At 35.9% G+C, this 13,426-nt stretch overlaps 1 protein-coding gene across 4 annotated transcripts in view; it reads right to left on the bottom strand.

Annotated features, from left to right (window-relative positions):
* AHI1 (Abelson helper integration site 1) overlaps positions 1-13,426 on the bottom strand; it is an 83,700-nt gene that overhangs the window by 39,120 nt on the left and 31,154 nt on the right. For all 4 annotated transcript variants that reach the window (XM_026794138.2, XM_074537778.1, XM_026794139.2 and 1 more), the window contains one exon: positions 6,728-6,845. In XM_026794138.2, the coding sequence (XP_026649939.2) occupies positions 6,728-6,845 (118 nt within the window). The remainder of the gene's footprint in view (positions 1-6,727; positions 6,846-13,426) is intronic.

Genomic DNA, 13,426 nt, shown 5'->3' with positions numbered 1-13,426 from the left:
CTTGATGCACATTCCCCTTTTTCAAACACATGACACAATCTACTAGCAGCAGATTGCAGCTTGCAGGAAGCTAACCACTCCACAAGCATTTATTCTCATGCATCACTTCCTATGTTGGCAGCACCTCTATAGCACACACTGAAAGTGTTCTGCATTTCTGTCCAGCCCCAGACTCCATGGGTAGCAGAGTGCTATCAAAACATATTTTGCTCACTGCACTGTCTGAGCAAGGCCACTAGGAATATCCCTTAGTGAAGGGGGAATTTGCATTTCTTCCTCTGTAGAAGGAGGAGGGAGTAATAGTAGCAAGAATAAACGGAAAAGATAAACAGATCAGGCAAACAATGGAAAGACTACTAAACAATTTTGCACAGGCCTCATAACATCATTATTTTCTCAATCAAGAACACAAAAAAAGACCAGCAGACTCACCAATGTTAATGAAATTGAGAAACTTTGTGAAATCATTATACATTACCTACTTCCCTTTTGTAAGTTTTTTCATAAATAAAAAATAAAGTAAAATTAGTTCCCTATCATGCCCTGTAGCAGATTGTACTACACTCACACCACTTTCAAGTAATAGTGTGGGTTCTGAACCAGTTTTAGGTGTGTATTTGGTTCTCTTCACCATAACGTTTCTGCCCTAATTTTAAGATGTGGGGATAAAAAGAAAAATGTCAATGGAACTTAGACATTATGACAAATTGCTACAGCATTTCCATAGCTCTGATCTGTGCAGCCCTGCTAGCTTAATTGCTTTCACCATCACAGCAAATCTAAATGAAGCTGCTGGGCAAGCTAATGAGGCAGCATACATTACAATTCAACAAGGAACAGATATACCCAATATCCTTTCAAAACAAAATTGAGTTATTTTCTTGTGTTTATATTCTTAGCAAGAAGTCTTTTATACATACTCAAGACATTTCTCTTAAAAACTGTATAGGAAGATATTTCACTCCTATGTTAAAATATGATTTGTTAAAATACAATATTAACACTAATATGCTAGGAACAAAAAAAGTATGTTTTCAGTGATCCATGTGCCATTCAATTTGCTTGATTTCTCCAAAGGGCACCCCCTCTAAACAAAAACATTCCTCCACCCTAAAATTACATATTTCCAGCACAGTAGTGCAGGGAAGATGGCAATGCTGCCGCCTGTACCACATGGCTTCTTTTAGTCATCTTCAAATCTTTCAATCACCTCTTTCACGAGGTACTACAAATACTGTACTTCATCCTATACTTGGACCATATAGTTCACATACATGCACTCTTCTATTAATATATACTCTTGTTGTTTTTTAGTATCTGTTTGGAATATTTTGTTAATGATTATTCTAAAATTAGAAAAAAAATAAGTTATTACACTAACAAAATTGAACTAAATTGTTCATTTGATACATGTTCAATTACACCTTGTGTAAGTCTTATTTCCCCTAAGAGTTTCTCAGTAAAAGATGAAAAGAATAAGGCAACACTGAACAAGCTTTCTGTAGAGATTCTTCCTTGAGTGGCACAAAATTATGTGAAAGGCATATAGCTACCAAAAAACCCAAACAAGTCCATCCAATTCCTTCAGGGCTGTTGCAGTACTGAAGGACAGATGTTACAGAGTTGGGGAGAAAGTATGAAATACTGGGGGGGGGGGGGGGGGGGGGGGGTAAATGATTTAACATACATATGACACTGCAACTTTTGACATGCATTTCTGCAGCATCTCTCCACGATGTGAATTTTGCTACTTGGTGTAGCAAAATTGTACCTCCTTTTTCTGATTCTAAAAAAAACCCCCCAAGAATAAAAAAATGTATTTTAAGAACATTTAACTGATGCATTAATATTTCCGATATCTTTATGTAGAAATCTATTTCACCATCTGCTTGGGACTGAAATAAGCAGTTTTAAATAGACTATCAAATGTAACAGAGGACTTAAATATGAAGTCAGTTTTGTTAATTTTTTTAGAGAGTAATAAAGAGTGCTTTGAAGCTTTCCCTTTATATAGGTGGAAAACACCTTTGACTGTCAGTTGTGTTAATGGAGAGAAAATTTCTAATTGTTCTCAACCCTGCCAAAATGTTGTGTTTTTTGTTTTTGAGATTTTCTTTAAAGATACAAGAACCATCACGTTTCTAGCACATACGTAATTAATTTTTAAGAGCAAGTTTAATTAACTGGTTCTATTGAAGTCCAAATTTCAGTGAACAGATCTGTGTAGTATTTATAGTCAAGCTTCAATCTCCCACATAATTAACAATTAGGGTCACTGTTAATTACAATGACTTAAAACCTAAACTTATTTTAGAAAGCATGTCCTGAACATTATGGTAGCTACTGAAAAATCACTGTTGAATAAAGCCCAAAGATACCGGATATTTCTTTCATGGCATGCCACAGACCTCCAAAACAGTGTCTCATAGGAAGGTGATTTCACTGTCCAAAGATACTCACAGTCTTAAGGAGGAAAGGCAAACAAAATTTTCCACAGGGGATTTTAATGTCTGTGAGCTAGAATGAGCAATTGAAAATCTGGAGGTTTTGCTACTTCTCTATTTGTTAAAAAAATAACAACTGGGAAATGGGTCATCCTGGAAGAAGTTATGAAAGAGGAGGATATGAGAAGAAAGAGACAGGAATGTTTAAGACAAAGTTCTGGATAATGCTACAATACAGTGCTGCAGAACATCACTACAGGCCAGGTATGATAAAACTGGCTCTAAGCATGAGCATAGCCAGGGCCATACAGCACAGGCAAGATAAAACCTCAATTCTGACTATCAAAGACAGATCTCAATCAAATTGCATTTCCAAGGTAGGAAAAAAAAAAAAAAAAAAAAAGGAAAGCAAAGGAAGAAGAACATAAGTTCAGCAACCTTAAATATTACATACCTCTACATAAGTTCAGCAACCTTAAATATTACATACCTCTAGGGACAGATTCCTGACAGTACTAAACACCCATAAGACTTTGTGAATCTAAACTACAAATGTAAAACCCAAAGGGGATGACTTTCTCCAAAGACAAATATCTAGCAGACTTTTCAAAATTACTGACATTGTTATGAGCACAGGTACAACTATACTGAGGCAGACACAAAAATTATTCTGATGTCGTAAAATGAGTCACAATCCCGATGAAAAATTTCAGCAAACAGGTCGTCATGACAGACAGTAAGAAAATCTAAATTCCACACCTTTCCCTCAAATTTTAAACAAACTTTGTGAGAGGAAGGCACACAACACACATTTTCTTTAGCTAATTCTGTTAAATCTGATGAAATGTCTCTAATGAAATGCTTTATATGTAACACATAAAACTAAGTGGATCCATGTTGTACCTGCTTCGTGGCACTTATTTGCTAATTACTATTTGACAAAATTCATTATGTTTTTCTAGTAATTCTAACCACACTCTTGACCAAACTCTCTCTTGCACAGCACTGCACAGAATCAATGGGAAAACAGTAAATGGTGTTAACTTTGAATTTGGCAAAACTTTCAACACTGTCCCCCATAACATTTCCACAGATGAACAGCTCAGGTGGGCACTGTGTAAAACAGACAGTGCAGCGGACTGGAAGCTGGCTGAGTTGAAGAGTTTAGAGGCTTGTAACCATTCACATGAAACCTAACTGGAGACTTTAGACCAGTGGTACACTCCACAGGTCAGTACTGGTGTCCACATTTGAACCTCTCCATTAATGACCTGGATGACAAGACTGAGTGCATCCTCAATGAATTTGCAGATGAGAAAAATCTGGGAGGAGGAGCTGATACAACAGAGGAACATGCTGCCATTCAGAGGCGCCTTGACAACGCACACAAATGGGCCAACAAGAACCTCTGGAAGCTCAACAATGGGAAATGCCAAGTCCTGAACTAGGGGAGAAATAATCCCATGTACCAAAGCAGACTGAAATACACAAAATATAATTTCAACATAATTAAAATGTTAATTTTAATAATAATTCTTTCATGTGAGAACCATCACATATTGCAATATTGCAATAGGTTGTCCAGAGATGTTTTAGAGTCTCCATCCTTAGAGATATTCAAAACCCAAATGGATACAGTCCCTGAGCTCTAGGTGAATCCACTATAAGGAGGAGGGTTGAGCTCCATGGTCAATAATATCATGATCTTGTCTTTACTCATCTCACATAGAGAATATTCTGTCATTGAGAAAGATACTGAAGCTCTCTATCAGATAATTAAACAATTAATTACATTATTTAGAGCAAACTGGTTGGAAACAAAGGCAGTCCTGCCTTGGCATCCATGAGCTAACTATTCTTGAGGGAAGTGGGGAAATAGAATAAATAGCAGAATAAGGCTGGGGCTTTGTTAAAATCTATAAATCTGTGAAATTATGCACTTGAAGAAAAGCCAAAGCACACGATATGTCAGGGTGTACAGAACCCATTTGTCAAAATGAACATACATATTTAAAAGCCATAGCAGTGAGCATTACTTTTATTTGAAGTATTATATTACAAAGTCACAAATAGCTAATTCTGCAAATGTATCTGGATATGAAAAGATTTAAACGTCAGGAAAGATCTGCTGTATTACTGCTACTGCCCATACAGCACATAGATGGAAACACTGCTTTTCCACTGCTTCCTACCTCAGGCAAGACTGAGACAATTAAACTGTCCTTTAAAAAGAAAGGGCTGCATATATTCAGGCTGCTACACTCCCCATACTACAAGATATCGGCTACCACCTTACCAAACTATTAGAGCATGCACATACACCAGTTACGTGGTTAAAAATCCTGCTAACAGAGCTTTATACATGTAAATGGGAATTCTGCATTTTGCTTTAAGAAGCACTAAATGCACAGTAAAAGGTGACAGAACTGAACTGTCAACATAACCTTCAGGAATATGGAACCATCTGCTGGATCTCTAGTACAGGCCATTGCTAACAATGCAACATCCCAATTAAAATAAGTACAAAATGAAAATATATTTTGTAAATAAAACCAACACAGAAAATAAAGGTTCTGTCCTCACAGCACAATCAATAAATCAATACAAACATTTAAGTACAGATTATCTATTATTCAAAAGCAAAATTTATCTGGCAGTTAGGACCTATGAACACCAGCACTTATCTTCACAGTTTATAACCAATGGGGAATGATGAAATAGATAAGTAAATCTTTTTCATGTTTCACTGAAAACAAGTCTACCACAATAGAACAACCTGGAGGCCCACAAAACAACAGAGAAGTATTTCACAATTTTAAAATATTTTCTTATAGAAAAATCTATTTTAATTGTTGCCCATTAGTATTTTTATGGTTGCTTTCCCTTAAAAATATTCCTGTTCACACGGCTTCTTCTTAACTATGTTTCCTATTTTACTATGCTTCCCTGGTATAAATACTTTCCTGTACCTGTGGATCATCCTGGAAGTAGAGATCAGCTTTGGAAACAAAAACATTGAGAGTGTTCATACACAGCTGTAACATACACCTATGTTCCCTCATGCTACTTAGGAAGTCACGATCAACATTTTTATCTGTGCTTCTGCATAAACTGAAATTCAAGAAAACAGAATTACTTGGTTTAAGCAATACTAGGAATAGCCATGTAGAACGACTTAAAAGCATATGTTAATGTTCTTTAAAGGGTTGGTCCACTTACTTTGGGTGTTCAAAATTTGTAAGCATATGTGTTCTACTGCCTCTGTGAGATTCACACACAGCGGAAATAACATGTATCCATTAGCAACAGATGAATATTATTATGGCTCCAAGCTCTTTTGTTTAGGTAGACAATAAAAATACTAGTTAATTGGTGTATGGCCATTTGCATTGTGAATTAGTGACTAAAAGTGATTCTGAGACCAGTGGTCTATCTTTTAGACCATGCTAAGGACCATTTCCCCAGCTGCTCAGTAAAAGTAATCATAACTTCATTTGCGAAAAAAATTGTCTGCCTTTAGGAGATAATTCTATATAATTATAGAGATTATTCCTATCTTTACTATCTACATTTTAAATCTCTATTATGTGTTTTTATTTCATTATATATTCCACCCTCCCTCTGGAATTCTTTTTACTCCTCTCAAGGATACAAAACAAAAACACTTTGAAATTAAGGTGCCAATTTTCTGTCTTATTTTACAGGTGCCCAGAAAAAATGGCATGAAATTATAAATTTTATTATTAAATACTGTGATTATCACTGAAATAGATATTATTAGCAAAGTAAGCATCACAAATGTACATAATTGCATTGCTTACCTTTTTCTCCAAATCTTTAATATAAAACGTCTTTAGGGAAAAAAAAATATCTAAAAATAGATTAAAAACAGCTGCAAATAGACTATCAAGTACTAAGGTTTTGTAGTAGTATATATGTTTTTAAATCCTATTCTTTTTGAATGCCCACGTTTAAGATATTTCAGAAAGCATTCAAATATTATCAAAATATTAAATTAAGAAAAGCTAGCAATCTCATCCTCTTCTATGAATTTACAGCACTAATAAATAGGTGTACAGCTTAAATAAAGAAAAATTTTACAAAGAAACATGCATCAGCATTGGACTGTATCACACTGGACTTAAAACAGTATCACATATAACAAAACTGGGTTAGTCCCTGGAAGAGCTGCACAGCAAAATTTTAAAAGGCAGAAAATAAAAAAATTCTCATAGAAGTTATCACCCCTTCTGTACAAAGAGTGAAGAAATAAAGAAACTTACCACTTTCAGCAGTGAAAGAATACAGAGGATTCAGTGGAAGACTCAGAGCACCCGATAGCCTTAGCTTGGAGTGCGGCGACAGAGATGATGGTGCAGGAAGCAAGAGATTTGAGTTTGCCTGTAATAGGAAGACAAATCAGAAAGTGAAGTGTAATTTCCTGGGTCACTTACTGATGCAATAGCTAGAAGAGAAATATGTGTTTACTGTAAATAACTATTAAATTCCAGGAAAAAAAATTAAAGTTCAAATCGATGAAGACTAACAACTTCAATATTTATTTTTTCTTAGTATTTGGAGATACAGACTAGGAAAAATTACTGGCACAGCAACAAACTCAATTGTGTGTTTATATATGAATACTAACTCTCAAGTAATGCAAACAATGAAACAGAATTGTCTGAACCAGCATTTTGTCGCATCTTCGTGTATAAACATCACAAGATGTATATATGCTCATAAACTTATAAGTGTAAAATAATTTCTCATTTTTGAGTACTCAAACTACACTACATCCATTAATAGATACTCACCACTATAGGAAAAAAAATCTTAAACCAATCCTAGCACAGAAGTGATTTCTGTAAAGCAATAAACACCAAAATCCCAGGCACTTCCTACATTTAAATCACACATAATATAATTCCAGTCCTAATCTCCATAGCAACAAAGACAATGTAGTTAAAATCCATTTTCCTATGGACTTTATAGATATCTATATATATACACACACACACAACTATTACAAAACAAAAGCCCTTCCCAAACTTTACTCTTGTAATATTATCCAATACAGTCTATGAAAAAAAATTAATTATCTCAAGTTTTTGGTTGATCCAAATGAGAATTTTACTGTTTGTTAAATATATTTTCACTGCCTTAATACACCAAAGCCAAGGCGGAAGAAAAACAGGTCTTGAATCAAATATTTGTAACTTTCCTCAAGCAAGGTATTCATACGCTAAAATTCATTAGAGTTATTTACATAACATAATTCTTGGCCCTTTTAAAAGTCAAGCCTATTTCATCATATAGAATAAAAGCATATGGTTACTCAATCCAACTAAAATTTCCCAGTTAGTAAAGTACTACCTCTGGCCTCAGTAAACTCTAGATCAGAACCTTAAACATAAGTGGTTGCCCAGTGATATCTTGCAAGTTTTCAAACTACTGCACTGTAAATTCTGTTTAAAGAAAGGAGACAATCACCATTCACTTGGGTTTAACTATCTCAAAAATGACATATTTTATATAACTATTCTTTCTCTAATTCAATATTTATTATTCAATTCAATAATGCATAGTATTTGGGTAATGGAAAATTACCTGAAATGCACGTAATTTAGCAATAAAAATGTGTTGAATTACTTGACTGGGCCAGAGGTATCCGCCACCAAATCCTCTGCACCACTACACCTGACCATCTTAATGTGTCTGGCTTTTCTGCAGGAATATGGATTTCATTATAATGTGGAAAGTTTATAGCAAAAATTATCTTTGACTAACAAGGAAGGAATCTTGCAGCAAAAGTGCACAACTGTAATGACTACACGCCAAAGCTGACAGAAAGAAAAGGTAGAAAATCAGATTAATTCATTGAACATGATTTCAAAAAAGCATTAAACCTAGTAGATTTTACTACAGTATACAAATTTAAATGAATGCTAGTAAGCAGTAGCTGGGAAATTTTATCAGAATGGAGGCCTGTTTTTCTGAACAACTGCAACAATAAAATCAATCTGCTTTTCTTACATTTACATATGCAAGCAAGCTTCATTAATATAAAGTTTTCCCTTACACAAAAGAATGGTGGAAAGCCATTAGCGTACATATTTACTCAAATACAGAAAAAATAATCTGTTCTGCAAATGTTTTGATCTCAGCTTCCAGTATTTCATCTTCTTTAATCCACTGTAAACTCTAGGGAGAGCCTTTTTCCCTAGATAAATGAGAAGATCTCCCCTTTGCATGAATTTATTGCTAAGTGCACACTACACCACAAGACAAACAGAGGTTTTCCAGTCAAATACTTTAATGGAACTCTCTTTCAAATTTACTATCAAAAATTAGATTTCAGATAACACCAGGAAATGAAGACAGGTTGAATATATTGGCCTTTGGAAATCAAGTTTAACAGGACAGAACAAACTATTGAAAACTAGCACTTCCTTCCCCAGTTCATCCTGGAAGGAAGAATTATAAAGCTAAGATTGTCTTGATTCTGGTCCTTGAACAAACTATACCAGGGATTTGGAACTCTATGTAAATTATTCCTGTACAACACTTAATTCACTTCTCTTTGTTTTCCTGCTGTATTATGCAAACACTCTCACTATACCTGCCAAATAGTGTGCTTTGAAATAAAATGCAACAAGACACACAGAAGAGAGGGCTGAATGTGCAGTCCTGAGGATTTAAGAAAATCACCTGTTCTAAAATGCAGCCTAAGTTCCATTAGAGCACTTCCTTTCTGTCCAAGGCCTTAAAAACAAGAGGAAAAACTTTTTAATAAAAAAGATATTAAAAACTAAGTTTTAAGTAGTCTTACAGGAAGTGATTTATACCTCTCCTTGATGGCAGTGAAGTTGAATTCAGGTGAGCAATAAAAGACTCCCCATCCAAAGCACAGACAAAACTAGAGTTTTAATTACCTTTCTGCCACTAGCTCTTAAGTATTATTTAAATCTCTAAGAGGCCCAAGGAGGAAAAAAAGTCACAACACTGTAAAAGAAATGGGAAGCACTCAGCTAATAAGTGAGCAATTATGATTCAAGCACAACTGCTTCCAGGTGAAGTACACTGTTCTATGAAAAATAATTATCCTACAACAAGCAGACATAAGACTATTCACAGAACCAAATTACTTTTTTTTTTTTTTAAATACAGGCTGTGGGAAATCATTGCTAAATATCTTCATAACAATGAGCAAAGCTGGCTAAGATAGCCAACCATGAACTTACTTATTTTTCACAACAGGCTCTGCTTTCTTCATGCATGAACCACAGCTTTATCAGAGACACAGTTTACTTCTACTATAAATTGAGCAAAACTAAGAGTTAAAACATTCTTATTGCTTCCATCACAATCAAAATACCTATGTAATTTTTGCCAGGCTTAAAGAAAGATGATTTGCATTTTCTTTTCTGGGTTAGGGCAGCTCTATGCAAATTATGCAAATACACACTTTCACTGAAACTAGCTTTCACGTTAAAAGTGAATTGCATGAGACAAAAAAATCGAATGCTCTAAGACCTGACAATGTGGCAAAAGCATATATCGAGAGATAAAGCAGCCAACATGTAATTGATTCCAAGACTAGTACTACAGAGTATTTACAGATGCTATTTGTAAGTGCCACAAAGGTGTCAGACATCTAAAAGGCAAATTTCAGAGCTAGAATACTACACCTTCAAAGAAAACTCTTCTCTCCATACCTACACAACATATATCATCCCCTTGTTATGGACAGTTAAACTGTTTTTTTTTTTTTACTGCTAGATGGAAGCAAAACTAAAAAAACATAAATAGTAACATTGAATGAAAAACTCTTATAAGCACTTCCAAGAGCCAGAGAGGAGTTAAATGTTTTCCTATCAAAAACCTCCATTAACAGAATCATGCATTAGTATTAGTTCCTTGAGGTAGAGACAAATAACTGCTGCAAAGATTCACTACTCTATAATTTCTCTATTTGGAAATGAAGTCAATTCTGCATTCTGGTTTCATACAGAAATTAATTTTTACATTTGTATCAAAACATCTTAGCTTTTGTGAATTGCTAAAGCTTTAGCACAATAATCAACTCTTTGTTCTAATTTCTGGGCTAAGAATGGCAATGCTGCAGAAGAGAAGAAACTTTATCTATAATTTGTTAAGGTTCAAGTTTAGGTAAAAGGAAGAAAAACAAAAATAAAAAAATTTATTGGCTCTAACAGGACCTGGAAAGGGGGCATGGGTCATAAGACAAAGAACCCAATCTTATATGGGATCAGAGTATTCTCTATCTAGCTTAACCCAAATGTAATGTATCGACAGTACATTTTCCAATCCGTATCTAAGTCACAGAACTCTAAACTCTACACTTTAAAGTTAGTTTTAAATCCAGTAGCTGTTAAGTTTTAAAGTTCTAAAGTTTTAAACTTTTCAGTTTTAAATTCAGTATGCTGTTAAGTTTACACGTGTGAAAACCAGAGACACCCACGTTGGCAGATTTGCTATTTGTCTGTTTCAGCACATTTGTCTCAGAAAACATGACTCCAGGTGTGACCTTAGGCCAGGTCTGCAAGGTGTGCTGCCACCATGCTTGTCCCAGCATGGTACTGCCGGCATGTCTGTGACAAGGGCATGAAAACATGACCCAAAGACCAGGATTACTCTGCGCTGGGGCGGCCTCACCTTGAATGCCTTGTGCAGTTTCAGGTGCCGCAAGGTAAGAAAAATGTTAAACTATTAGAGAGAGTCCAAAATTTTTTCACTCAGAGGGTGGTTGGGCACTGCAACAGGCTTCCTGGAGAAGTGGTCACATCACCAGCCTGACAGAGTTCAAGAAGTATTTGAACAATGTTCTTGGGCACATGGTGTGACTCTTGGGGTTGGTTCTGTGCAGTGCCAGGAGGTGGACTTGATCTCTGGAGGTTCCTTCCAATTCAACATATTCTATGATTCTGTGAAATACATACAATGTAACACACCTGTGGTCTCATTTGGATTTTTAATGTTCCAACTCGACCACAGTGCAGCAAGCCATCCTACACGTGGTTTCATTTTTCTCCATTTTCACTCGTCATTCTCAGAAATATTAGCACATTCTCACACATGTGGCAGAGTGGCAACTTTTAAGAGTTCTACTTTGACAAACACTTTAGCAAACCATTCATGTGAGCATGCAACTCTGATAAGCCTTCCAGCAAAGCCAGTACTTACATACATGCATCATATTTCATATGGGAAAGAGAATTGCATACACATTAAAAACTAATTCTCAATTACAAATTAATAGAAATTTGAAGTTTTATGTTGTATATTTTACTCTGGGGCTGTCCAAAATGCGATAATCAGGCAGGCAATACTGCGGCCACATGCAAAAAATTATCCCATGCCAGCTTGAAAAGTATCTACCGCTGTCACCTGAGTCTCATGTTGGATCACTGAAAAGATCAGCATCAAGACTCCTTTCAAAGAAATCTCCTCCCCCATATCTCAGTGGGTCATAAAGTCCTGCAAGGAAACACTCTCAGTGTTTATAATTACTGCTGCTATGTGACAGATATCAAACTGGATGTCCATTCTTTAAACCACCATCCTGTACTGTTTGGAAACTCACACAGGGAGAAGACTCGGATGAACTTTTGGACCTCTCCCATGTGGCTAGAGGGCTTGGAGGATGCTGTCAAAAGCACTGATCATTACTCTGCTCACAGTGGACTTTACTCAGCCCAAACTAGTCAATGGAAATCTAGCGTTACAAAACTCCAGTGGCTGAAAGTTATTCTTTCAAACACAGTTGTAGGCTTACCTATTTTATCTAATCACACAGGAACATGGACCTTGTAGATGCTTCTGCTAAACCAGATTTTTCTTCCACAGTCCAGAACTACTGGTTAATCTGGGACCAAAGAGTTGCAATGATAAAAGTTCTCATAAACTCTCTAACCCCATCATTTTCTTCATATGGCCAGACATCCAGAACAGTAAAAATTTATCCTGGAGTATCTTCCTGGAATACTTGTCCCAGACAGAAGGCTACACGCTCCATTCTCTCCATGTTGTGCCTTTCTCTGATAAACAACTTGACAGCACCAGCACTCACTTTGTAGGTGAGCAGAACAGAATGAGCAGAAAGTAGAAACAAGGTTTGCTTCCTTGTGTCAGGCCACACGTAACCGAAAGGTAGAAGCAGCATACTAGTGTTATCCATGAGAGCTACTGTGTGCTGCTTAATGAAGGGGTTCACTGGGAGTTCACACTTTAGAAATCTGCGGTCTGTGTGAAGGTCTTTAGGATAGCTTTCTTCCAGACAGTTTCAAAGTTCAGGCCTAATGGGGATGCCAAAGCCAAGGAACCAGAATAAATCTAATCCAAACCCCTAAAGCATGATGACAGTAGTTACAGCAACCCCAGCAAAAACAACTTTCATCTACTCATCAGCTTCTTTTGTGATTCACTACTTATTAATGCAGACAAAACCTAAAACTACATTTAAAATAAATCTACATGCACTCAAAAGTACTTCAAAATGAAAAACAGTAAATGCAAACTCAAATGTGGTTCATGTCATTGTGAAAAGTAATTATAACTTCGCAGTGCTATTCAGGAACATTCTGCATCCTTGTTGCATGCAAAATTGTCTCAAGTTGGGGAATTTAACTTAATTAAATTTATTGCCAATTACAAAAGTTTAATTACCAATTTCAGTACTGAGAAACAAGACAAAAACACCCAGCCAAGGAAAACACTTTTCATCCGTTTTTGTCTGTCTCCACTTCAGGCACCTCTTTTTTCTCCTTTGTAATCCCCAGTCTCCTTAATTTTGACATTACATTACACTCAGTCCCCTTGGAAAGGCAGTGGAAGGGTGGGGCAGTAGAGTGAGACTAGTGCATAGTGACTTGCTCTTTTTGACTCTTCTTTTTTCTTGCTCTTTTCAACTGCTTAATATGGTTCCTTCACCACCCAACATCCTTGGGGATTGCACCTGTCCA

Source organism: Zonotrichia albicollis, chromosome 3, assembly GCF_047830755.1.
Source record: "Zonotrichia albicollis isolate bZonAlb1 chromosome 3, bZonAlb1.hap1, whole genome shotgun sequence".
NCBI lineage: Eukaryota > Metazoa > Chordata > Aves > Passeriformes > Passerellidae > Zonotrichia > Zonotrichia albicollis.
The sequence above is the reverse complement of the archived record's forward strand: the minus strand, read 5'-3'. Positions and strand labels throughout refer to the sequence as shown.